The 26,863-nt window shown below is 49.1% G+C and overlaps 2 protein-coding genes across 2 annotated transcripts; both read right to left on the reverse strand.

Moving 5' to 3' along the window:
• Positions 1 to 153: 153 nt before the first annotated feature.
• On the reverse strand, positions 154 to 19,655 carry ONS95_007804 (uncharacterized protein; the record flags this gene model as incomplete). The annotated part of the gene is made up of 3 exons (XM_058501324.1): positions 15,427 to 19,655; positions 1,690 to 15,292; positions 154 to 1,638 (listed from the first exon to the last, which is right to left on the reverse strand). Exons 1-3 carry the CDS (start codon positions 19,275 to 19,277, stop codon positions 154 to 156), a joined length of 18,939 nt encoding a protein of 6,312 aa, XP_058362642.1. The 5' UTR covers positions 19,278 to 19,655.
• Positions 19,656 to 20,239: 584 nt separating this feature from the next.
• ONS95_007805 (uncharacterized protein) lies at positions 20,240 to 26,042 on the reverse strand (the record flags this gene model as incomplete). Its single annotated transcript, XM_058501325.1, has 23 exons — positions 20,240 to 20,266; positions 20,321 to 20,873; positions 20,931 to 21,243; positions 21,333 to 21,663; positions 21,732 to 21,841; positions 21,997 to 22,076; positions 22,354 to 22,421; positions 22,470 to 22,639; positions 22,795 to 22,823; positions 22,875 to 22,908; positions 23,017 to 23,466; positions 23,579 to 24,110; positions 24,164 to 24,204; positions 24,294 to 24,490; positions 24,547 to 24,624; positions 24,676 to 24,694; positions 24,746 to 24,975; positions 25,063 to 25,277; positions 25,327 to 25,441; positions 25,503 to 25,590; positions 25,644 to 25,671; positions 25,724 to 25,801; positions 25,851 to 26,042. The coding sequence occupies 23 exons, from the start codon at positions 26,040 to 26,042 to the stop codon at positions 20,240 to 20,242; spliced, it is 3,978 nt and encodes a 1,325-aa protein (XP_058362643.1).
• Positions 26,043 to 26,863: the final 821 nt, after the last annotated feature.

The raw sequence follows: 26,863 nt of genomic DNA on the forward strand, positions 1-26,863 counted from the left end.
GCCTCATAAACCGTGCTAGTTATTATTTGTTAAGGTAAGTAAAGAGCTACAAGAACTACAACAAATCCTACAAATCATCATGCGTTCTCTAAACCAGAAACGCCATCGTTATTATGCAGTCATTAAACTCGCCGACCAAGATATTTCGCCCGTCTAAATCACGCTATCGCCAGCAGGCATTGAGCTCTGCATCGAAATCCTTGAATTGTTCCCCTCTGGTGCCAGAACCCTAACTGATTTCTTTGGTTTTGCAACCAAGACCTGTGCAGGGCACACCACAATTTCTTCGTCGCCTTCTCCGCTGTCATCGCCCTTTTTGACGACCAGTGGGAAAAGGACAATCCTCACCACTGCTTTTTGTTCTTCAAGCTCTTCATTGGAGACGGTGTCCCCGCTACGCTCATTCATCAGCGCCGCGTTGAAAGACACTTTGCTCGCCAGGTCCCCATTGGCATCATATTCTGGCTGCAGAGGTGGGAGCATCATATATTCGGCGCGCTGGCATCTCATCTCAATGGAAAGATCAACGGCAGCTTTCATAACCCTGGTCAACTGCTCCTCGATTTGTGTCTCGAGATGGCTTGGTGGGGGAAGGATCTCTGATAAGGTCTCAAGAACTGCATGCACAACTGCCTGGGTATCTTGCTCTCGCTGTGCACGGAAGGCTTCACGCTTTGCCAACAGGGTAAGCGTGGTGGCGCGCCACTGGTGGACTGCCGCTGCAGGTCCAACTTCGGAAAGCGTCTTTTCCAAAGATTTGAGCTTCTGCCTCTGCTCTCTATCCATGCCAAAAAGGTATCGTGTGAATATGAATTCCCACACCATTGTCATTGTCATCGACATGAAAACATCCCGACGCTTGACTCTATCTGCGAGGTAATTGTCGACATCCGAACCGTCCAGAATTGCGTTGTCAAGTCGATCAATTGTTTTGTCATTGTTGATTTCGCTTGTAAGTCTGCACGCTCGCATATCGGAGAACTTCGAAAATCGGAGAACCCATTGTTGAACGTGCTGGCACAGTTGTTGGCACGCATTGTCGAAGTAGTCCTCGTCTCTGATGGTGAGGAATGCGAGGTCGTTGGCTTTGGATGCAAGGATCTGCCTTTGCATATCCCGAATTTGCTCTTTGGCTGCATCCAGTTCAGCCCGTAGCTGAGCTATCTCGCGGTCTTTATCCGATACAGCATTTTGAACCTCGTTCCTAACGATGCCCTCCATACCAGCCGACAAATTTTCATGTGCGTCGCGTACCTCTTGGAGTTCGCGCGCAGTCTGCGTGTGTTGTGATTCAAGTATCCCGTATTGGTCTCCATGCTGCCGCGCAATGGTCATATTCGCACTTGTCAGACCCTCATTGACTTCGGAAAGCCTTGTAACTTCGTTTTGTAGCCACTCGAGAGTACGTTTGAGACCGTCGATTTCAGCATCCTTTTCGACCAAGGCCGACGGGGCATTTTGGCTCGAGTGCAAGGCGCGATCAGCTTGAGCCTTTGCATCAGCCAGCATACGGTTTTCGGCAGCTAATTGTTCAAGCTTTTGTTCGAGGTCGAGGACCTGCATGCTTTGTCGACGGCGCATGGAGTGGGGTCGAGTCGGAGATCGTGGTGAGCCCATGCGGCCTTCACCAAAGCCATCCTGTTGTTCATAGATTAGCAGTATTCGAGGTGATATCAAGATTCGACTTACATAGACATCTGCCATGTCTTTGGCCCGGACCCGGCCCTCGTTTGCGGTTGGGTTTGCTGTGTTGACTGCTGGAGTTGGAGTTGAAGTTGGAGTCTCTAAGGTTGCAAGCTCAGCTTCTTTGGCGAGGTCCGGCTTGCTCCGTTGGCTGAGAAACCTTAGGTCCCCACTCTTTCGATCGCTCCTTCTGAGTGGTGGGGTTCCAGAACGGTTGCTGGTGACACTGTCTGGTCGCTTAGCGTCTGGCGTTCTGAGCCGGTTGATATTGGAATTCGATGTTGATCTCTGGCTTTGCGCGCTGGTAGGACGTTGTTCCTGACTGAGTTTCCGTGCGGCGGCAAACCCTAGAGATGCACCCGCAACGGCTGCGCCAGCTTCAATCTCACTTATCCCCAAGGGCCGCTCAGCTTTCGGCCTTGGAGATGAGGAGAGCTCAGGATATTTGGCCTCTTTCGGTCGTTCGAACTTGGGTGGGGTTTCTGACTGTTTCTCATCCCTGTGCTTCTCGAGAGACCGAAGAGAAGGAACTTCCGTGTGGCTCTCGTCCCTGGGTCGCCCGCTTTGAACCTTCTTGAGAGATTGGACGGAGGGAGTTTCGGAAAAGCTCTCCCTTTGTCTTTCAGTTTTAAGTCTCTCGGATGAACGAGACGAAGAGAGTTGGGGTCTTGGAGATCGAGACAAGTCTGGAGTGTCGAATTGCTGAAAATGCTGCATACGCTGCTTTACCAGACTCTGTCCCTCTGTCTTTCGTGGCACATGGATGGTAGACGTTCGATGAAGATCTGTGTGCTTTTCCTCCTTGTTTCTTTGAGATGGGAGAAGGTCTCGGCTTGAAGTCTCTTCCTCATAATGCTTTATAGGAGTCATTCTCTGCACTCGATAGAAATCAGTGGCTGTCTCGCCCTTTGGCTGCTTGAAATCATGAGACTCAGTGGATGGTAGTTCGTCGATGTGGTACTTCGTTTCTTTGGATCTTTGAGCGGTATTTAGGTTTACAGTCTCGGATTCTTCATCTATTGATGGCCATGATAGTCTTGCAAGGGCCTCATCAGTAGATTTGACAGGAGCTCGCGTTTTCTCGGCGGGCGAGAAGTCGCGTAGATGCACGCCGCTATCACGGACATGATCATGATTATCTGCAAAGCCACGCTGTGGTGGAATGGGAGAGCCAGTAACAAAAGCGCTATCACGGTTTGCCTCCGCATCATGGATACGACTTTCTTCGGTCTCCACTTGCGTAGAGGTTTCCTCGTGCACGACTGGAAGGTCCGAGATTCTGGAAAGAAAAGATCTGCTTTGTGGTCTGGACTGACCGAGCTCGAAATTTTCTTGGCTAGGAGTGTCCTTGTTGCTGTGTTGCTGCTCAAACAATTTTTTTGTTGGCGTGAAGATGTGTTCTTGGCTAGCTGGTTGCTGGTCAGACGGCATTTCTCTATCCACAAGAGCGTCAATGACCGTTGGTGTAAGAACAGTGGACAGTTGGCTGACTGGCGGTGCCACATCTAGATCTCGTGAAGTCTCAGACTCCCAGTCGTTGGAACTGCTCTTGCTCTTCTTTTTTCTGTCTTTTTTCTTGGATGAGACAATAAACTCGTCCGCATGATCACTCAGCGGTTGGAATTGCCCTGATAAGTCAGGAGACTCTGTGACATCGTGGCTTGAAGAAGGGTGACGGTGGTGGACAGGATTGGGTTCTTCCTGCATCAGGACGTGGCCATCTCTGGACTGTGGCTTAGGCAATGTACCAACCGTTGGGGACATTGACTTGGTAGCCTCTATTGGTGGCATGGCAGTTGGGTGTTCCTTCTCAGTATTGTCTTCTTGACTGGCTTCCTGAAATATGCCTGGCTCTTCCTCCTGTTGAGGAGGAGACCAGAATCCGTCATCATCGTCGACTCCCTCTTCTGCTTCTTCGTGTATTTTTGGATCGGCACCTTCCCAGAGTGCGGGGTCATCAAATATGTCATCCTCTCGCGGTGCTCTGCGATCGATGCTCTTCTTTTTCTTTTCTTTCTTAGAAAGTTTTCTTGTTGGTGGAGCCGCTCCTGAAGATGACCCGCTGTTGGCTGTACCGCCATCATCGTGGGACGTCGCTGCTTTACCAAGGAGAGCGGTGCTCGCAATGGCAGCTCCGGTTGCTACCATGTCAGGAATATGACTTGAAGTTGATGAGTCGTGAAGCAAATCTCGATTATCAGTTCGCTGAAGGGACTCTGCCACGGGTGTGGAATCTGTCGAGACGGAGTTTCTTTTCGTCCCTTTCTTGCCTTTCTTGCTGGGGCGTACAAAGTCGTCAGGATTTGCTTCGACGGTGGGCGCGATGTGAGACAAAGATTCGTCCTTGGCAATTTCCTGAATTACAGGAAGAGCTCTCAATACTTCTGCTTCTTCGACTTCATCTACCCAGGAAGTCATTTGCGCGGGAACTGGTCCTTTGCTGTCGCTCACAATATCAACTGTTCCTTGTCGCTTTCTCTTATCCTTTTTGGACAACTTTCGGGATAGATCGCTGGTGAACAGATTCTGCGCTTCTGCTTCATGCTCCAGGGCGACAAGGCTGGTAGGTCGTGGCATATCATCCGCATTGAGTTCTTGCTGTTCAAGAGTGGGTCCACTCTCCGAACGAGCACGGGATCTTTTCTTGGCCTCTTTGTCCTTGGACTTCTTAGGAGCCGAATCAAAAATCTCCTCCGGTGGCTGTTGGAGTATATCATGGTCCATAACAGATGAAGGTTTGGAGTGAGATTCGTCTTGATCCTTGATGCCGAAGTTCCTGAACTGACTGGCGGCAACCGCTGGATTAGGCGCATCAAGAACTTGCTCTTCGTCGATTGGCGTAGAATAGCCTGACTTCCGCATTTCCTTTTTCGATTTCTTGGATTTCTTGGAGACGAATCCGAAGGAATCTTCCTCAGGTAGAGTTTCGTCCTTGGCTGCATCTTCCAATTCTGTGAAGGAGGGAGTCTGGTCCTTGGCATCGGCGTCATGAGCTGGGAGATCAATTTCCTTGCTCCTGGAGTCAGCAATGTTGGCTTGTGTGCTTGTGTTGTCTAACGGACTGGGTACTTCATCGAGAACTTGCGAGTCGTCGATTGGCGTCGAGATGCCGGATTCGCGCTTCTTGTCCTTTTTCGACTTCTTCTCTGATGAAAAGGCCCAGTCGGCAGCTGAATTTTCACTGGGTCCCAAATCTTGCTCCAGACCACGGCTCGGTGACTCCTCCAAATTTTGCAGGATCTGTTCTGCGCCACTTGTCTGTTCCGTGGGAACCAGATTTTCTTGCTTGGGTAAGGTCGTCGAGACTTGTTCAGCTGGCGTTGATAGACCGGACTTTATTTTCTTGCCTTTCTTATCCTTCTTTCCTTTCTTCGTCGAGAAAGAATTCCAGTCATCATCTACTTGACTCTCGAATTTGATCGTCGTCTCTTCACTGGGATCCACCTTTTCTGATGCAGCCTCAACTTGCTGGACAGATGTTGAGGAAGTTTGGCTATCGGTAAGCGGTAGTAATGCTTCAACTGGTGTTGAGAACCCTGCCTTCTTTTTGTCCTTCTTCTTCTTCTTTTTGGAGAAACTTCCCCAATCATCTTCGTGCTCCCCTTCACCAGTATCTTTTACCACGCCATGTGTAGAGCTCAGGGCTTCATTTGACACAGCATCGAGCGGCTCTATCAATTCCAATGGAGCTCCTTGAGTAATGGACAGATAAGGCTCCTCGACAGGTGTTGTCGGCTGGGAAGACTGCCTTTTCTTATCCTTGGACTTCTTTAAGGGTAAAGTCCACTCGTCTGCCTGGTCATGTGGACGATTTTCCACTTTGTCATGGCTATGTGTTTCCACGGGTCCTGCACGGTCGGCTACATTTTGCTTTGATTCGGCTGACAACTCAGGCTGGAGGTCAGACACTGGCTCTTTGACTGGTGTCGACATGCCCGATTGACGCGACTTTTTCTTATCCTTCTTTGATTTGGGTGCCGAGAAAGTCCTCCATTCATCTTGTTCGTCCATGGCTTCGAAGGTCTGTCCAGGGCCAAGGTCTTCTGGCATGCTAGGTGAAGCTGTGGCTTGAATGGGGTCGGCAGAAAGGGGCTCAGGCTCATCCTGTGTCAACAATGCATCAATAGGCGTTGAAAGCCTAGACATGTGGTTCATTTTGCTGTTCGACGGCTTGACAGACTCCATACCCCATTTATCACTATTGTCCACTACGGGTTCTCTCGTCTCCGCATAGGTGAGTGGCCCGATCAGATCGATGGATGCTTGTTCTGACGATGCTGGCTGAATTGAAGGAACGTCGGACTCGAGAGTGGACTGTTCTAATATTGGTAGGACCGATTGCTCGACTGGTGTAGATAGACCCAAGCTCCGCTTGGTTTTCTCCCCTTTGCCTTTCTTGGAGGATTTCACAGAGAATGCTCCCAAATCATCCGTTTGATCCTTGAGCACCTCTATTGTCTGAACGTGGTGGAGCTTCTCAGCCTGCACGGTATCCTCTGCCGAAGCGATGACTGGCTCTGACGACTCGCCAGTTTCGACAGGCTTCTTATCTACTTTGGGATTGGAAACTTCTTCCACGGGCGTTGAGAGGCCAGATTTTTGCTTCTTCCGATCCTTCTTGGCTGGCTTGACAGAGAAAGTTGCCCATTCCTCGTCATCTTGGGCTTCACTTGCACCGTTTTCTTTCGTGGATTTCTCAACTTGCGCCGCAGCTTCTTCTGACTCGATTGGCATGACAAGTTGGCTTACATCATCCGCTTCTTGACCATGAGGTAGCGCATCTTCTAAAGGGGAGAAAAGACCGGAATGCTTCTGTTTTTTGTCCTTTTTCTTCTCGGATTTTTTCGAAGACAAGTCATCCCAATCTTCACCTTGTTCTTCTACGGTAACTGTTTCCTCGATAGGTGGTCCAGTCTTGTCAGTGCCATCCAGATCGAGGTCCCGCTGTGTCGAAGATTGGCTAAAATCTGCTGAGCCGGGCTGCTCGGAAACTGGAGGTGATATGTCTTCAAATGGCGTGGAAATCCCAGAACCACGCTTTTTCTTCTTGTCCTTGGACCTCTTAGCTGGTACCGATCCCCATTCATCGGCGGGGTCAGGAATGATAAATTTGTCATCTAAATTAGAGACAGGATCTTCCTGGACTTCCTTGGAACTTTCAGTGGCTTCTTTCAAAATTGCTGGGACAGGCTCTGTTAGCGACGGCGATTTTTTGAACTCGTCTATAGAACTATGCTCTGATACTGCAGTCAACATCTCTTCGATCGGTGTGGAGTGACCCGATTTATTCGATTTTCTAGCCTTTTTGGACTTTTTGGATGGAACCGCGCCCCAATCGTCCTCTGAAATGTTGACCTCCTGTGAGCTGGTGGAGGTCGACTTGTCTCCTTCGTGAATAGAGACATCTACAGCTAACGGTGAGATCACCAACTCAACCGGGGTTGAAGTCGCAGACTTCCTGTCCTTCTTCCCTTTTTTGGACTTCTTTGATGGAAACGAGGCCACGGCATCAACTGGTTCTTCCATTTCCATTTCTTTGGTGGCTATAGCCTTCATCCCGTCGGACAATTGAGATTGGGGAGTTTCACTGTTGAATGACTCTGTTCTGATGTCATCTGGAAAAATGGTGGCTGAAGGAAATTGGCTTGGCTCCGAATCCATATCCAATGGGTTTGAATTTCCAGAAGGAGTGGAACCAGTTTGGGAGGAAGCTTTTTGCTTCTTCTTGTCCTTTTTACTGGTTTGCTTGACAGTGAAAGAGCTCCATTCGTCCGCTAGGCCATCGCCATCCTTCAGAGCAGTTGTCGTTGTTGATTCCACTTCTCTAGGTTCGGGCATTTCACTGTCTCCTGCGATTTGATCTAAGGGCAAAGGAGTCAGCGCGACGTCCTTCGAAGGTTCCAAAATGGGCTCAGACGGTATGAAAACTCTCTCCGAATCCAGTTTGGACGAGTCCTTGCGATTCTTCTTCTTCGATTTCTTGGTTGAGAAGTCATCCCAATTATCCACGGGCTTGTCAGCAGCTGGAGCGAGGGAAGAATTGACAAACTGTTCCTCATCACCACCTAAAGGAAAGATTTCCGACGCATGCTTCGTTGGCCGGGACGCCTCATCAGCAGTTTTTGACTCGGAAGATGGATCTAGTGGAGGCGTGGAAAACCTCGACTCGTCCTCAAGAACAGTCTTCCCAAAACCTTTCGGCTTCTTATCCTTTTTCTTCGACTTCTTGGTGAATGCAAAGTCTCCGAAAGCGTCTTCTGGTTTCTCGTTCTCTGTCTGAGACGCAGTCTGGCTGGAAACATTCTCCTCTTCAGGTACACGGGTAGTGGCTGGCTCAGAAGAGGGCTCATCGGGCGAGGCTTGGTTTTGATTTTCTGACGTGGCGATCCCAAAAACTAGGTCTAGATTTCTGGAGGATGAGGGATCGTCCGAGTTCTTGAAAGAGTCTTCTGCATCGAATGTCTGCCGGGTACTTTTGCGATTATTCTTGTCTTTACCAGTCTTTCTGGGCTTGGTCGCAAATTCAACTGATTGGACATCACGGTTCAGTGCTGAAGGTGCTGCTCCGTCCTTGTCCGTGGTGTCAGCCTCGGACTGTAAGACTGGATCCCGTACTTGAGGTTCCGAGACATCTTTGAGTGTGGCACTCGTTCGCAGCCTTCCTCGCTTCTTCTTTGATGATGTAGACAAGAAATCGAAGTCGTCTTGCTGTTCCTCGTCGATTGGCGTAGCAATGGCAGCTTCATCGAAGACGCGATCATTGCTAGACTTAGATTGGCCGTCGCTGCTCTCGACCTGGCCCTCGGCATGGGCATTGAAAGATTCATTGCGAAGTAGAGTGCCTCTTTTATTTTTGTCCTTTTTAGACTTCTTTGAAGGCGAAATGTCGAAGTTGTCTTGCTGCTCATCAATGACTAGGTTGAGAGAGGCATCTCTTTTACTCTCCTCTTCCCCAAGTTCGTCGGACTGGCCCTCGGAATTAATATTGAACGATTCGTTTCTCAGTAAGCTGCCACGCTTGTTTTTCTTGTCCTTGTTCGACAGAGGGAACCCAAAATCATCGTTTGGGTCGCCAACTACTTTTGTACATGATGCATCCGCAGTATCGACATTCGACAACTCGGCGTTCGGCACTAGTTGCCTATCATAAGATGGGTCGAAGAAGTCCTCAACGGCTGGCGAGCTTTGGCGCTTTTTCTTGTCTTTTTTCGTTTTCTTAGTAGAGAATTCAAAACCTTCGTCCAGCTCTGCAGCAGGAGATTCCGTGGCCTGTGTCTTGCTTGACTTGTCCTCAGTGGCGTCATATGAGGTCTCATCTTGCTTGGCAGATATGTCCGAGGATTCATCGTCAATCGTACTTCGGAGAAGGCTGCCCCGCTTTGTGCCCTTCTTCGATTTCTTGTCTTTCTTGCCAATCGGAGCAAATTCATCCTCTACTTCTGTAGATGCCGGTTCGGTGGGCTGCTCTTCAGTGAAAACAGCGCCCGCACCGTCCGAATGTGATAAGGCAGGCTTCTCGAAACCAGATCCTGATGGCAACACGTCATCTGGAGTGCTTGGCAGAAAGCTGCCACGTTTGGACTTCTTCTCCTTTTTGCCTTTTGATTTCTTCCCAATGGCAGCAAAGTCGGCATCAGCATTCGGAGACGATTCGAGATCTTGCGTCAGGGCGTCGAAAGCTGGTTGGTCATCCCAACTACCAGCATTCGGATCAGATGAGTGGTCATCTTCGTTGTTGGTTTGAACTAGGCTGCCACGCTTTTTGGCCGTTTTGTCTTTACTTTTCTTCTTAGAACCAGAACCGAATTCTTCCTTCAATTGACGGGCCAGCTCTAGTTGATCGGTGTTGTAGCCGACATCAAGACCATCGCGTAGTGGCGGGTCTTCGTGAACAGCCGCTTCAGGCAGAGCAGCAATGTCACCGCCTAACAATGGATCCAAGCTAGAGAATTGGCTCTGATTTGCGATGGTATCGATCCATGGTACATGCTCTGCCGGCGTCTGTGACGTGCTTCGACGTTTATTATCTTTCTTCGAAGCCTTTTTGGCAAAATCGGCTTGCAATTGGCGTGCAAGAGACAGCTGGTCTTCTTGATACCCAGCAGCAAAACCATCCGGCTTCCCGGCATCTGAACTTTCAGCTACTGTGGCATTTTCCCCTGTGGCAGCAACTGGGTCGTCGAAAGTCTGAGCCATATCAGGCTCAAAGTCTTTGTCATATAGGTCGTCATCTTGAGTTGAACGACCTTTCTTCCCCTTCTTGTTCTTAGATTTCTTGCTTCCAGACTCAAAATCCGCCTTAAGTTGTCGAGCAAGCTCAAGCTGGTCTTCACTGTAAACGTTCTTACGCTGATTGGTGGTCGGACTCATGGCGGAACGATCAGCTGCAGGTCCAATGGAGAGGCTACGGGCACGCGGATGACCTCCGGTATCGTCGTCAAGGCCTCTAGATCTTGAAGGTAGTACAGCTGGCGTTGACGGTAAGCTCTGCCTCTTTTTCTTGTCCTTTTTTGATGATTTCTTGCCAAACTCTTCCTGCAATTGTCTAGCGAGACTGATTTGATCATTATCATAACCAGCAGCCAAGCCATCGGGAAGTGGTCTAGACTCAGTCTCTATTTTCAGTGGCTCATCAGTGCCAACAGAGGTCGAATCTGGATCATTCATGGGGATCTTTTTCGTGGATGAAGAAGAATCATTTTGAGAAAGTTTCGAGCCGAAGATGGCAGCACTAACAGCTGCTGCAGCTGCTGGAAAGTAGCCCTTGCTACTTGAGCTTGGTACTTCACCGCTGGGCTGTTCACCGCCAGTCAGGGGAGTTGCAGGGGTGATTGGCCAACCTCCAGGTCCACCGAGAGGGGTGGGTCTTGACAATGGGGTTTCTGGTCCGGGCAATAGGCCTATGGCGTCGCTAGATGTTGCAACCTCCTCAAGGTTTTCTCTTTCATCAATATCACCGCCAAATGGACGAGTCTTTTTGGACTTTTTCTTACCCTTCTTGGTAGATGATGCCGTGAAATCATCAAATACTTCTGTGTCGACACTTCTGACGGTTTCAGACACTGGAGCTTGCTCCTGCATTATTTCAGGCTCGTCCCATTGCTGAGTTTTCCTGCGACTCTGCTTGTCTATCTCCGATACAGCGCTGTTGAATACAGGCGTTTCGACTTCCACGGAGCTTTGCGCCGCAGTGCTTTCCTGGTCATGTTCCCAAACGGGAGTCGACTTGTTCTTCTTCTTCTTCTTGCCCTTTTTGGTTTCCGCGAAGTTGAAGTCGTCAATAAGAGCTGCGTCAGGAATTGGTGCTTGGTCATTGTCAATTTGTGCAGACTCCAGTAAGCTGGACTCGACTTCATCCGCCCAATTCATAGAGGACTTGCCCTTGTTTTTAGACTGCTTGGTCTTAGACGATTCTAATTCGTCATTGAGAGGGATATGGTCGCCAGCCTCGGGGTGGGATTTTTGAGATGTGGTATCTGGAGGTAAGTCGCTGCATTCAATTTTGCTCAAGGCATTGTTGTCGATGTCATGGGTCGCCGGGGTTGAGGAAATTGCGGGTTCTGGCAAGGGTTGCTCTAGCTCTTGTTGTGCGCCTTGTGGAAGGTCAGTAATCGTAGACTCCTGTTTCTCCTCATGACTGGCAGAGAGATGGGTCAAATCTAAGGAGGATGAAGACTCTTGAGCAAATGCCGGCGTATCATCCATTGAAAGCCTCAAAGCCGGTTGTGTCTCGGCTTCATTTAAGTCTGGCTCCCAACCCAGGACTGATTTGCTCTTTTTCTTGTCTCTCTTCCGATCTTTCTGTTTGGAAGAAGAAGATTCTTCAAACAATCCTTCTGCAGTATCTTGGGTATCGGGACCGCTCTCGGAAACGGAAACGGTGGCTACTGGCAAATCACTCTCCAATTCGCCGTCCCATACAGACAGTGATGTGTTCTTTTGCTTCGTTTTCTTGTCTTTCCTCGACACGGAAGTGAATTCGTTAATGCTTTGAGACTCTGTAGCTGCTACCGACATGTCGTGGTCTGCTTCTCGATTTTCCTCAGCCGAGGTTGGCAAGTCGTTTGCAGTCGGTGTATCGATTGCTGACTCCCAAGAAGTGACTTTCGACTTCTTGCCCTTCTTGCTCTTGGACTTTGGGGTAGAGAAGTCATCGAATTGAGGGGTATCGTTGAGGGCAGAACTTTCTCCTGCCGTGTCTTGGCTGGATCCACTGAGAATTGGGTCAACTTGTGGCGTGGGATCCTGCTCAGCTTCCCAGGCAGTTCCCTTCGCTTTCTTCTTATCCTTCTTCTTGTCCTTCTTGGATTTTGAAGAGAAAATCTCCTCGGCTAGATGGGCCTCCACGGGCGCGGACACGAAATCGGATATGACGCCGGACAATGGTTCTGATGTTTGCTGCAGTCCTTCTTTCTCTGCTGGCACATTCCAGTCAGATACGGCTTTCGACTTCCGCTTGTCGTTTTTGCCCTTTTTCTTGGACGAAGGAAGCTCGTCAAAATGCTCCTCCGTTGATATGTGTGGCGTTAATTTCTCCTCTATGAATTGGCTCGGGTCAAGCGCTTTCTCTTCTTTCATTTCTGGTCCGCGGTCAGAGTCCTGGAAATGGGAAACCAACGACTTCTCATCATGGCCTTCGACGACAGGAGTGACAAGTTCAGCACTGGGTTGGACTTGATCCAGATCTTGCTGAACATCGCAGGACTTTGGCCTATCACTAGGAATTTGAGCAGGGTTAATTGCCTCAGATCGCATCTCACTCGCTTCAGGCTCCCAGGCAAAAGCCGAGTTCTTCTTCTTGTCTTTCTTGCCTTTCTGGCCCTTTAATTTCAAGATATCGTCGTTCTGGACAGCGATTTCTTCGGACCTTATGGTCTCGGGAAGCCCTTGCTCAGCATCAAAGAAAGTGTCTGATTCGGGCTCGTCCGTGCCGATTGGCATCGAAGGCTCGCTGGTCTGTTGTGGAAGGGGCTCGTTTTCATCCCAGAGCGTGGACTTGTTCTTCTTTTTAGATTTCCTGTCTTTTTTAGACTTGGAAGAATAGAAGAAGTCCTCGGCAGGCTCGGACTCAATGGGTAGGGTCACATCCGGAATAGATGCAGCCCGAAGCTCAGGAAGCGAGATGTCATCATTCGCATCAGAACGTGACAATCCCTTGTTTTTCTTGTCCTTTTTCTTGTCTTTTTTGGACTTCTTTGACGAGGTAAACTCATCGCTCGGCTCCTCGATATCACGGGATGGAGGCTGCGGGATCAAGTCGTCCCTCAAGCCAGAAAGGGTTTCGAGCGTTCTCTTCCGATCTTCGCTGACATCGTATGCTGATTCAATCGCTCCAACATCGTCGAATCTCTCCTGGATGCTATTAAGTGCGTCTCTATCCGACTGTAGGTTTTGTCTGCTAATTGGAGAACCTATATTTCGATCATTGAGGTTCGTGTCGCCGGATTTCTTGGACATGGGTGAAGACTGGAGAAGGTATGAGCTCCTGTCTTTGCTCACAGGATCAACGGATGATGGGCGAGACTCTCCTGACAGCAAATTCTCCATGGGTGACACTTGAGAAGCTGCATCAGACACATCCCTTGGCGGCTGTTGATCTTTTGCAGAAGGCAACTTGTCAAGCCATGATTCATTTGTCTTGGGGTGGGTGTGAGTTGAGGCAAAGTAACCAATACTGGAAATAAGTCCGGCAGCAACAGTCATTTTTACTGCATCCTCTTTGAGAGAGCTGGAATGCGCACTTTTTACCGGCCCTTCATGTTGGGTGGCGTCTTCAGTAACGGCATCGGACAACTGAAAGTGCTTTGGAGTCTCCAGAATGTCGTCAAAACCTCGTGGCACATTTGCTTTTGGTGTGGATTGTCCAGATCCAAGTAAATCTGCCGAGCCAGGGGCAGAGGCGAGAGTCGTATTGATGGATAATGGTTCAAATCCACGATCTTGTATACCAGAATGAGACTCTTCTGAGCGATCAAGTTGAGATGAACTCCTGGATGTTCGTTGACTGGGCGGTAGTTCGGGAAGAGGCTCATCATCTGCAAGCTGAACATTGGAGCCTCGTCGTGTACTTTCTACAAGGTACAAGGGCTTGAACTCTTTCGAGTTATCCCAGGACGTCGGTCGAGACCGATGTCTTTGAAGTCCAAGTGATTCTTGGCCAGGATTTGCAGGTGATGGTAGCGGGGATGCACGATTTGTGCTAGGCGAAGAAGGAATGGATCTGTTCCCCCCCATCTTAAAGATCAACGGAACTTGACTCTGACTCGGAGATTTCATTGGCGTATCTTGCACGTTCCTGCGAACAGCGTTTCTGATCTTCTCTCTGGCTAGCCGCTCAGACTCTGGCGTATCTGGGCGGCTATCAGGTAGGATTGGTAGGTCATCAAGTGGTTCAGCGTTAGGTGAAGCAGGATCGCTTGGCGGCAGAGGTAAAAGGTCGCCATATTGAGGATCGATTGAAGGCCTGAACTGTCGCTGTGTGATTTCAGGATCTAGGATCTCATCCCGGCCTAATAGCTGGTCAGAGCCTCTGGATACAGTTCGCTCTATGGCCGTGCTGCCATTAGCATTCTCGGCATTCGATTGCTGGTAGTGATGTTGAGCGGTGATTGCAGCAACAGTGACACCGGCAAGGCCGACACCCGCGCCAAGGGTGCCGGCTTTATCTAAAAAAGAATCCTTTTTGGATGATGTGCTTTCAGATCTTGAACGGGTCTTCTTCCTCTTCTCTCCATCACTGGGGAGCGCGTCATCATTTCCGTCGTCATATGCATACGAGCCATTGTCGTGGCTATGACTATTGGAAACAGTTCGTGAAAGGTCATTGACAGAGACAGATCCCATATCTCCGTATATGCTGGATGAATCTGGGACAGAACTTCTCTTCGATTTCTTGCTCTTCTTTTTGACATCCTCGAAGTCGTCCTTGGAACGCTTGGGACTTTCATCCCTAATCCCCGACTCGGACTTCGAGCCGAAAAGGCCAGAGAAGATGCCACCACCCTTCTTGTCCTTCTTCTTACCCTTCTTCTCGTCATAGTCGTCGCCGGCTGGAGCAGAGGTAACCGACCTCGTGTCGTCATAGTCACTCGTACCACTTCTTGATTTCTTCTTCTTCCGAGGCTCTGGGTCGTCATATCGTGGCGTCCCAGTGGAGACAATGGATCGGGATTCCCCGCGGTCTTCGCTGTTGAAGATGCCGCTGTCCCTCGTGGAGGATCTCCGCGTATTCCGAGCATCTTCAAAATCCCCGTCTCGACTAGTTTCGGAAGGTGTACTTGGTGGAAGAGAAACCTCTGTCGGGTCAAATTCGTACTGCTCACTTCTGCGACTCGATTTCTCCTTCGATTTTCTGCTCACTGAAGAGATCTCGGAATTTGCACCACTAGCTGGAAGGGCAACATCAGTTGGATCATAGTCAAACTGACCACTTCGTCGACTTGACTTCTCTTTAGATTTTTTGCTCGAGGACGAAATTTCTGACGATGGCGCTGACCTAGCTGGAGATTCATATCGATCACTGTCACGTTTTGACTTCTTGCTACTCGCACGTTCCAATTCAGACGTAATTTCAATGGGGGCAGATATGGCGGGTGACTCGTAATGTTCACTGTAAACGATATCAGGGTCAGTATTCTCAATATCTAGTGATTTCAGAGATTGATGATCAAGAGTATGCCAAGAAGTAGAGATCATACAGGATTGCAAAGTAGATGAGAAGGAATAGTTTCGAGGAGCATTTACCTATCGCGCTTCGATTTCTTTTTTGACTTTTTCGAGCTGTCCGCCCATTCATCTTGCCCATTTTGCAAGTCATCAAACGCATCAACCGGCACAGAGACAGTGCGTTCACGAGGCAATTCGCCAACAAGATCGTCATAAGCAAACGCCCCCTTGGTCTTCTTAGACTTCTTGGGGGTTTCGAAGTAGCTTTCAGGCTCTTGCACGATCTCTGCTGCAACCGACGGTTCTGAGACTGGGGGGGCATCTTCAACTTGGCTGCCTTGTCGTTTTGCTGCTTTATCACGTTTCTTTTGTTCTTTCTTGCTCAACGGTGCCTCAAAATAAGACTCGGGCTCTGTCGTAGTGACTTCCCGGGACACAATTGGCTCTTCAATTGGAGTTGAAACCCCGCCTTGTCGCTTTGCGGCCTTGTCGCGTTTCTTTTGCTCCTTCTTGCTGAGCTTGCTGTGAGAATCGACGTCCTCAATTGGCGAAACAACTGGCCAATCCTTGGGTGTTGAAGCAACCTCTCCAATGATGAATCCTTCCGTGCCTCTAGTCCTCGAGATCTCAGATGGGTTCATTCCGAGATCAGTGACAGTCTCAGCAAATGGAGCTTGATAAAATTTGTGATCATTTGAGCCAGGTGGCGAATCTCGCCTGCGGAATGTTGGGTCGTCTATCACAATGTTAGGGTCAAAGCCAGTATCTTGGAGTCCAGCTGCAACTGTTGCTGTGAAGTCCAGATCATCATCAAAAGCACCTGGCATTTGGGAACTGCGAGGGCTTTGAGGCATTGTCGGCTTTGGACCAGGAGATGGCGGGCTTCTTTGTCTCTGCTTTCGTGGTGGACTTTCTGGTTCAATGATTACGCCACGATACTCCTCTCCCCGCGTCGGACTCTCGGGCTCTACTACGACACCACGGTATTCGTAAGGAGCCGGTCTGGAGCCCTCATGAGACTTCGATGACTTGGATATTTCGCTTGCGGCAGTCGCTCCTACGCCAGCTCCGATGATCCCGGCAGCGATAGCACCCCATCCCTTACCCCCCTTCGGAATAGCAGATTCGATAGAACCGTCACTGGGCTTCACTTCCACATTCGAAACGAACTCATCGCGATGCTCAGACGGGCTTTCTACCTCGTAGTGCTTGGTTTCGTTCTCGCCCCATGTAACTCCCTTGGAGACAGCTGATGCCGTTGGAGAAGCGATGATATTGCCCTTCGGCCCAATGACAATATCCGACGATGATGAGCGCTTTGAGGACTCGCGGTCCTTTGACTTGGTCTTGCGACTTGAATCGGAACGAGCAAGTTGCTTTTCAGGTAGAGGCGATGGGGTTGGAGTTGGGCGAACGAGGTTTAGAAGTGGCCGAGGTTTTGAAGCGTCAGGGTCGCGCACTAGATAGGCGAGTTCTGTATTCGAACGGCTCAGACTGAAGGAAGGAATGTTGAAAGTTTCTAGGTCTCTTGGATGCTCTAATACGTGATCCAGGCGGAAGTCGGCATTTGGTGCATCATACGGGCCTTTGCCTTTATGCTCTTCCATACCAGGCGGGGTGACAATTCGAATAACCTCTTGCTCCTGATCCTTATTCTCATATTTGTGTACAACCGAGGGATCAGGAGATGGACTGCGAGAACGAATGACTTGAGATGCAATTTTCCGGGCCATGACAATCTCTCGGTACGCTCTGTCGGCTTCCTCTTGAATGGGATCTTTTGCGGGAGTCGCATCACGAGGTTTTGAATCGTAATCATCGTATTTGGCGTCCTGCTGTCTTTCACGTCGTCTCTCATCAGCTCTCGTCTCGCGGTGGTGTTCAGCAGCAACAACAGCAGTGATAACAGACGTATCATAAGGTCCAGTGAAGTGTTTCGCATCTCGAATCGTAGCCTCAGCATCGTGAAGAACACGATCCCGCACTTCTCCTCCCCTGTAGCGCTGTTCTTGCTCATCCCAGTCGGAGTAGGCCTTCTGAGAGCCTGAACGGTCTCCCCGTGGCTCAGATACTGGAGCGGAAGATTGGTCCTTGATTGAGGAGCTCCGCTTACGTGAAAAGTCTGGCTCTCGCTCAACCGTCACAACTGTGGGAACAGACTCGATTCGCTTATGGCCCGATGAAGCTTCGATCGTTGGGGTGGGGAAAGCATTCTGATCGACCTGGAATTGGAAAGGGTCAACGGAGGTAGTTGAGACAGAAGCCTCGCTCTTCGTGCGGCGTGAGTCGAATCTATCATCCGCACGTTCAGCAGCTCGTCGCTCTTCACGTCGCTTCTCGCGTCTCTCCTCTTTCTCATCACGTGTCTCTCCTCGACGCTCGTCTCGCTTCCTCACTCGACGCCGTTCCTCAGTCTCATCTTTGTCCTTGTCCCGACGTTTGTCTCTGCGGTCTTCACGCGGCGGACTGGAACGCTTGTCTCGTCGTCCTTCATCTTTCGTCTCTCGCTTCTCACTTTCACGAGGTCTGATACGGTCTCTCTCGAAAGCTTCAATTTCCTCCTCTCGTTGTCTATCTTTGCGGTCATCTCTTGCAGACGATATCATGCTACCAATAGCAGCGGCGGCTACCCCAGCAACGGCCACTTCGGCAAGAGACTTTCCGCGGCCAGAAGATGATGGCGGCTTCTTTAGAATGCCGCCCGATTCAGACCTGGTAGGGTAAATTGGCTCATAGACGCTCTGGGACACAGGGGTGAAAGGTTTGGGATGTTGGATCTGAATGGGCACAGGGTCCGGTCTGATCGGGGTGTAGGATTGTGGTTCTGAGGTGTATCGGGGAGGTTCGCCCCTATCGCTCTCCGACATTGGCATTGGGGGAACTTGCTGAAGAGGAACCTGGGACATAGAGCTGCTATGGCTTTGCTGAGGTCTGATAGAATATGATTCTTGCTGAAATACCTCACGCTGGTCACCGAAGTCGCTAGTCGAGGTCCAGGAGACATCCCCAAAGCCGACAGGTTGAGTGACCACGCCATGGAGTGAGTTTGCAGGTCCAAATAATCGAGGATCAACAACGCTGCTCTTTCTGCTCATCGGCTTGTGCTTCTTCCTACCGAAGAAACTCCATCCGCCCTTTGTATCGTTTCCGAATGCCAGTCTGGAATCAACACTAGACTCGGAATCCGAAGCAGACTCCCATCCGTCCTCGTCCGGTCCATGTGATACCCGCGAAGATCCAATTCCGCGACTCTCGATATAAGTGTGACCGTTGTTGTCTCTGACAGCAGCCATTTCCGGTTTTTTGCCCATTCGTGCCTCCCGCAAATCTCTCTTATTCTGTTCTGATGCAATGGCTCTGAGGCCTGCTCCGACAGCTAGAATCTCGGCTGTGGTTCCCAACTTTCCTCGACCACTAGCACTGCCACTCCCAGTGCTTTCTCTGGTTCTCTCATTGTGGCGCGACTTTCCTCCCTCCCTGTCGCTATATCTGTCGCTATGCCTCTCATAGTGTCTCTCGTTGTGTCTATCACCATATTTTTCTCGATCAATCTCCCTCCCGGTTCGAGACCGCACCCGCCGAAGTTTTGGACGCTTGATATATCCATGGCCGTATGCCAGGTCTGGATTGCTGTTCACGGAGGACGAGGAGGAGTTATTGTTTCTCATCAAACGACTGCTCCTCCGCTTGCGCAGTCGCCGCTCTGATGGGGCCGTGAAGAAAGTTCGTATGCCAGAGCGCTTCGGGGGAAAGGAGTGCGAAATGTCGACGATAGAGTTTGAGCTTGACGATGAGGATGAGGAGTATGAGTATGATTGAGGCGTAGCGCGCATTCTTGGTGACTCGTTGTAATCTGCGTGTGGATCTTTGCGTCTTCTGCTGATACTGGAGCCCTCGGGGCTTCTACGACGTCTATCTGGAGCCATCATGATGGCTGTTGGATCAACGAAAACATTTATTTGTTGTTGTTTTGATGATTCGGCCTGGCCCGTCCTGGAGGAGCTGTCTGTTTAGTTTCCGTTCAAAAAGCTGGGGCTGGGATGCGCCGGGTGGTGGCGATTGACTACCTGATTAGTCTTGGCGCGTACCGTCGACTAACACCACAGGAGGCAGGTTTACCTTAGCTGTGGAGGAGATGATTATGAAGTGGAAAGCTGAACAGCAAACTCTGACAGCGTGTGCAGCATGAAGCGACGATGCTGTTTGGCTGGAGAATTTGATCGTGTTTACATTACTCACTGATCCGTGAGTGGAGTGGGCCTTTTGATTTTCGCAGGGTCCCAAGGTCGAGGTCCCGATCAACCTGGTAAATTTCAATTCCGAGACGGTGAGCTGTCCGGGGCTTGTCACATGTGCCGACATATGTCGTGCTTGGCGGGATAAATTTGACCTACCTACCTTTATTTGCAACAAGTCATAAGCAATGAATCGAACGGTCAGTCAAGCTCGAGCAGAGTCTTGTACAACAGGACATGGCATTGCAGCAGTCGGATTTGCCACTCAAGACATTCCAGTCCAGTCCAGTCCAGTCAAATCTGTGGTGGATTAAGCAAACCAGTAATTTACGCTTGATAGCCACTCTGCAGTCACTTGGTATTTTGACAGCTCATGCTGCGGGTCTGCCTGAGACCCTGCCTCTTATGCAGGTCTCCCAAAGAATGTTTAGGCAATATTTTTGCATTACAAAGTAGCGATTGGTTTATAGTACATCAAGAAGCGGAACGAGTGGCCAAGTGTTCAGCAATCATTTGCTTGTAGCAAGGATAGATCTAAGAAAGAAGGAATGATTGCCCTTTATAAACCTGTACATCGTGGCGTCTGGGTCCAAGTCATGGTCTGAGCGGAGGACTAAGAAGAGTTCATGGCATAGCAAGGACTGCTCAGAGCTGACCTATCTGTCGAGAGCTTGGGACTGGCACTGCTCAAGTGTCAGCATATGGTCGAAGTAAATATTCCAGGCCATCCAACTTACCATCTGGTAGTAAACCCCACGCTTTCGTAGTAGTGCGTTATGATCACCAGTCTCTAAGACCTTTCCCTCGCCAAGAACAAATATCACGTCGGCATTTTGGACAGTTGCCAGCCGATGTGCTACGACAACCACTGTACGACCCGTTGCAGCTCTTTCAAAGGCAGCCTGTACGAGTTTCTCGCTCTCGGAATCCAAACTAGAAGTTGCCTCATCAAGCAGGAGGATCTGCGGGTCGCGGATCAGAGCTCGAGCGATTGAAATGCGCTGTTTCTGTCCGCCGGATAGTGCAATGCCTCTATTTCCAACGTCGGTATTATATCCATCAGGGAGAGACATGATAAAATCGTGTATCTCTGCATCACGGCATGCTGAATGCAATTTCTCTAAGCTTGTGGATTCGTCAACACCTAGAAGAATATTCTCTTTGATGGTTCCCTGAAATAGTGTTGGTTCTTGTGCAACAAGAGAAATAGCTTTGCGGTATTCGCGAACATCCAAGTCGAAGATATTCGTTCCGTTACAGAGAATCTTGCCCTTTTGAACATCATAGAATCTAGTTTGCCAATAGTAAGCAGATGTTTGAGTTAATGGAGTCTCTTACGCTACGTACCGCTCGAGGAGTGACACAATGCTTGTCTTTCCACATCCGGACGGACCAACAAGAGCTGCAAACTGTCCTTTTTCAATCGTGATATTGAGCCCTGTAAAGATAGGGACATCTCGAGTGGGGTACTTGAACCACAGGTCTCGCAGTTCAATTTTCGCTCCTCCTGACATATCTTGCAATTCCAACGCAGGCTTGGCACCTGTTTTAGGTCTAATTCTGAAGCTCAGTATTCTGTTAGCAGCAGCTGAGGCCTGTGCAAGGTTAGGCCCGAACGATAACAACGTTCCTGCCCCTTCTGCACCGTTTATAACAGCGACTTTGATGAGTTAGCCATATTTGAACAATCCATCAAGAGAACAAGAAGTCTCATCAAACCAATTGAAATATCGAATCACCAATACTTACTGTAGACGACAAAAAATGATTCAGCATCGTATTCTCTTGAGGCTAGAAGACGTCCTCCATACCAGAACGCAAGAGCCATACAAAGCAGTTGTACAGAATCAGACGCAGCAAAAATGAAGGTCGACCAACGAGCTTTGATAAAGGCCTTCTTGACGTGGTCTTGAAGTAGAGACTCATATCGCCGGGCGATCATCTCTTCCATGGTTAAACCACTGACAGTTCTGAAAGCTCCAATAGCTTCAGCAGCGAACTTGGAACTCTCTGCGAAGACCGCTTGGTTCAAAGCTTCGAATTGAATCTCATATCGAACTCTAAAAAAGCCGGCGAGCATCTGAAGATGTATGTTAGCACAATGTGTACAAGTGCTGATTGTCAACTTATAAGCTAGCAAATACTCACGATTATGGGCATTGCAACAAAAACGGTGACTAGAGTGAGCTTCCAGCCGTAAATGAAGCCAATGATTATGCAACCAACGAGACTGAGTGCGGCCGTAAAGACCATTGCCACTAGAAAAGCTCGTAGTTAGTAATTCCCTTCTAGGAAGAGATTAAGAGTGCTACGATCATACAGGAGCCGAAAGGATTGGCTGAGGAGGAGGGCAAAGACCATATTCCTCCCCGGCTAACCCGTCAAGGAGAATAGAAAACCGGAGAACACCCACTGTTGATGCCCAGCATCTGCTGAAGCTGGGTCGGATCGTTCGCTACCCTGGCGGACAAAGTCCCGCTGCTGTTTTCTTCACTGCATTGGAGTTAATACGCCATCCCAGGTGATAATTACTACTGCCGGAACCGGTTTTGGAGATGGGAATTATCTTAGGAGAGACCACAGAGGTGGGCTTCGATAGAATAGGAACAAAGGACACCAGAAGACTTACTTATCATCTGAGAGTTTCGTAGTTAGTATTGTTATGTCAAGTGAATACTCAAAGAGTCAGAAAGACAACTCATATGAAGGATTTAAGTTCACGTCTCACGACTATGATGAGAAAATCCAGCAGAAGAACGCGGAAATAGACTCACAAAAGTCAATTGGCTTATACAGGATGCTCTGAAAATATTCTTGGCGATATGTGCAAGCAATGTACTAGGCACAATTAGCACATACAATCGTTGTAGACATTGTTGTTCTTACCGTGGAGATATTGGTGGACGACCAACCGAGGGTGAAATAAGCGACGAAACAGCCAAGGGCGAGAACGAAAAACATGAGCGCCCAGTGATCTCGCGCGCTGGCGAGCGCGGCATCAGGTAGCTGTATGACTCCCAGGATCTTCGCGAACAAGAAAGCTTGAATGGCGTAACCTAATTATAAACATGAGTATCTTCAAATCAAGATACTTATACTTGTCGACTAAACAAAACGAGGTGGCCTGCAAGGTGGGAATACGCCGATGCTGCTACATAGTCGACGGAAAGCAAACAGAACCGAAAACAACCAATGGAGGATTTGAACTTACTTGAACCGGCGGCAGCGCAGGCGATAATTCTACGAGGTCAGTGAAATAGATGACAGTAGTGACAGTTGGTTTGTACCCACAAGAGAAGATACCAAGGCCAGTGGATTCGTTGCTCTGCGCGAAGGTCAGCGTTATCTGAAATGGATGGGACATGTCTCCCAGCACCTCTAGAGACAGAGGGAAGTATTTGCAAAGGGAAAGGCCGAGCTGCTTAACACATACCATACATAAGGAGACCAAAGCTGCCAAGAAAGCTCTTTGGTTTCCAAGCAGCGTCCAATTCTGTTACCTTGGCTTCGCCGCTTGCAGTGCTCATTGCTCGTGCCAAAGGATCTTTGGAACTTTCTATGAGGTCTGATTCTTCTGCGAATCCTTCTCCCATAGAGAGCTTCTGTGCATTGACCAAAGCCCAGTACGCCCCATTCTCATCTGCGAGAAGACCGTCATGTGTGCCTTGCTCAATGAGCTTGCCTCTCTTCAGAACAATGATCTTGTCTGCTTTCTTGATCGTTGAAAGGCGGTGGGCAATCGTAATCGTAGTTCTACCCTCACTGACTTTATCCAGCGCAGCTTGGACGAGCCGCTCCCCACGAACATCTATGGAACTTGTAGCCTCGTCGAGAATGAGGATCGTAGGTCGCTTAATGATGGATCTGGCAATGGCGAGTCGTTCTAGATGACGGAGTTAATAATTGCTGGACTATCACAAACTGAGAAAACGCAAAGTCATATCCCAACAAGAAATTGGGGAGCTTAGACTAGAAGTGGACAACCTAATACGTACGTCTCTGCCCGCCTGAGAGTTTGATGCCAGCGTCGCCGACAGGGGTATCGTAGCCCTGCGGCAGGCGGGTGATGTACTCGTCGGCGAATGCTTCCTTGCATGCTTCTTCAACAAGGTTCTTTTTGGTTGCTTCATCCGCGTGCTCCCATTGAGATCCGATCAGGCCAAACTCTACGTTCTTGTATATTGTGTCATTAAATATGAAGGGCTCTTGTTGGACAAGACCGATCTGTGATCGCCACCACTTCAAACCTACTGTGTCCAGGTTGTGTCCTCCGACAGATATAGAGCCACTTAGAAGAACAGGAGGTTCCGCGACAACCAGGTCTTCTGTGATGCCATTATTCTTGTCCTCATTCTTCTTTCGTTCTTTTTCCTTCTCGGCTTTCTCGTCTTTGATAGCACTCTCTGGAAGAACAAATCGTTTGTCGCCATCAAGTTCATACCATCGCTCAAGCAAACCAACGATGGTACTCTTGCCCGATCCAGATGCACCTACAATGGCGGTGATTTTTCCGGCCTCGATTTCGATCTGTCTTCAGCGTCAGTCTAGTTCGGTACAATGTGCTGAGTTGCACCTAGTACATTCAGATCATCAAGCACTTTGACATGAGGCCGACTGGGGTCTACGTGATGTCAGCAAAATGTGCCCCCTTACAAAGTAGTATCTGAGACACAACAATAGGTCAGGGGCAGGATCTGGAGGAGTCCATACAAGCAAAAGTCACAGACTCGAAGGTGATTTCTTTGGCAGAAGATACCTCTGGAGCTACGAGGCCAATTGTTGAGGGCTTGGGGGCATCAATCACAGCAAAAAAGTCGGTAGCGGCTGCAGCAGCTTTCGTAACGGCGATTATGGGTCCTGCAGTCTGGCTTACCGAGAATGCGATCATCATCACGGACATCAATACGCTGGACTGTGGTCAAATCTAATACGAGTCCGAGCATTCAATATTAGAAGTACTTACATCAGAATGTCTCCAACATTGTCGATCTTGTTCTCCAGATACAGCTTGAATCCAAACCAAAAAGAAAGTGCCATTACACTATTTCAAGTTAACACAGCATGTCAAGTATAACAAGTTGAGAACACTGACGCATATATGGCGAAGAATACTATCAGGGGAGGTCAGTGACTGTGAAAAGCGAAGAGGAAGCACAACTCACGAGGCGCAAACTGGACTCCCATCATCGGGGACATTTTCAGGCCTCTTCGCTGAGATTCTTGAATCCAACCTGAATATTTCTTCGCAACTCGACCCTCGGCTCCGCATGCGACAATCATTCGAATTGAAGCAAGAACTTCGCCTGCAATGGAGGAGGCCTTCTCATCGGCGTGTTCCATCTCCTTCTGCATTTTGATGATGATCGGAACTACAGTACCATAGACCAAGGCTCTACGTGAAGGCGAATTCAGCAATTACTTTACCGGAATGGCCCAAGACGAGACATATTCGATAGTGGAAATGTGCTCCAATACTTACATGAATACAAGGACAGAAGAAGTCACAAGAGTGAGTGACCAGCTGTATGTAAAGGCAATGATAATCGCTGCGAATATCAGGGCTGTAAACTGCAGTATCATTCCTAGCTTCTCAGATATCCCGATTTGTAGGGTATTGGAAGTGTTCGTCAATGTGTTTGAAGCTTGACCACTAGGAAGAGTGTCGAGAGTGGAGATAGGAAGTGAAAACAATGCCTATGCCATAAGGTAAGATAACGATTCAACATCAACAGAAAACGCATACCTTCAGGTACTCAAGACGAAGCTTGGCCGACATTCGAAGCCCCACCATGCGGAACGCATACATAGAAAAGTAAGATAGAATCCATCTGCCGATGAACAAGTACACAATGTACAATCTATCGTAGGCAGAATTAGCTGCCGAGCTATATAGGAGGTAGACTAAACGAGCTCCCTTACGTCAGTTTGTTCAGTTCATCCTGGAACTCTTTCTTCGTGGTGGTTGAGCCAGGGATGAAGTAGTCACTGAACTTTCCCACCAGACTTCCTAGCGAACAGTCAGCTATCAAAAGTCGTGACTTGAACGGTTGATGAGATTACCGAAGACAATGTTCATCAAGGGCAAAGTCTGGAGCTTCTGTATCAGCATGAATTCTACAAACTAAGAAGCTGCAACTCACCGTTCCTGTTCCGATTTGTGCACCTGCAGCGATAATGAGAAAGGTCCTGTCGCTCGTAGTGGAATAAGAGAAAATCCTCTAGAATCACGTTAGGTTCATATCAATCAATGAGATGGAACTGAATGACCCAATAATGAGAAAATTTTGTGTGGTTCTTCGCTTTGCTTGAATAGTCCGTTTGAGGATCGTCACTGTTTGCTGCTTGCGGTGTAACATCAGGGGCCTTCTCTTCTGCCCCCTTCATCGCTTTTGATGACTTCGAGGACTCCGCAAGGTCTTCTCTTGCAGAGCCCTCCGTGTTGACGACGTTCTTCTCCATGTTGTTGATATAGTGGCATTAAGCCATGTTCAACGCGTGACCAGGATAATAAGCTACCTATTACATATGGCTTCGAAGCTGGAGAAAGATAGTACGCGCAAGTCAACAAAGAGCAGATAGAAGACAGGGATTTTCAGACGTTGAGCAAGCACGGTGAAGATAAAATATGAATGAAGGAGCGAACATTCGGATTGAGATGTGTCAAACCGCCTCTTCTCGGGGTGACAGGGCTCTGAAGCTGGACGAATGGCATCGAATTGTAAGAACGGCAAGATGAAGGCCCGGGCAACCGGCGTCGCCAAGGTGAAGACAGGCAGCAGTACTGAACGAACACGAGGACGATGACTTTACCTACTCCTAGGTAGGTACTCTTGGAAGGCTGAGGTGAAGTGGAGTAGACCCGGAGTGAAGCAACATTTTCCGTTATTCGTGCAAGACGTTGACAGTACTGTTTAGCCTCGTGAGCCATTCGCTGGCTGACTATGGTGCTTCTTGGCACTCCCCTTTCTCTGCAGCCCAAAGAAGGCACATGCTGCGCTCAACGCAATCGTACCTAGGTACCTTAACTTATAAAAGCAATACCAAACCCTGCGATGGGCCGACTAGACTGAGCAACAATCACATCGAGATAGGTCGCCGAGTAGGAGTGCTCGAGTTGTATACCTTTCTTACCTACCTAGGATACCTCAAGGTAGGCAAACAATTTGGTCACGACACCTACTAACCTTAGATCACGTGTTTTTGAATAGGACCTTGCGAGGAGGGGAACTCGACTGCCAACCAGCCAGATGATGAGGTTAGGAGGAGCAAGCTTAAGGGCC

This window comes from Cadophora gregata (genome assembly GCF_030347475.1).
Source record: "Cadophora gregata isolate MNR1 chromosome Unknown scaffold_2, whole genome shotgun sequence".
Lineage (NCBI taxonomy): Eukaryota > Fungi > Ascomycota > Leotiomycetes > Helotiales > Ploettnerulaceae > Cadophora > Cadophora gregata.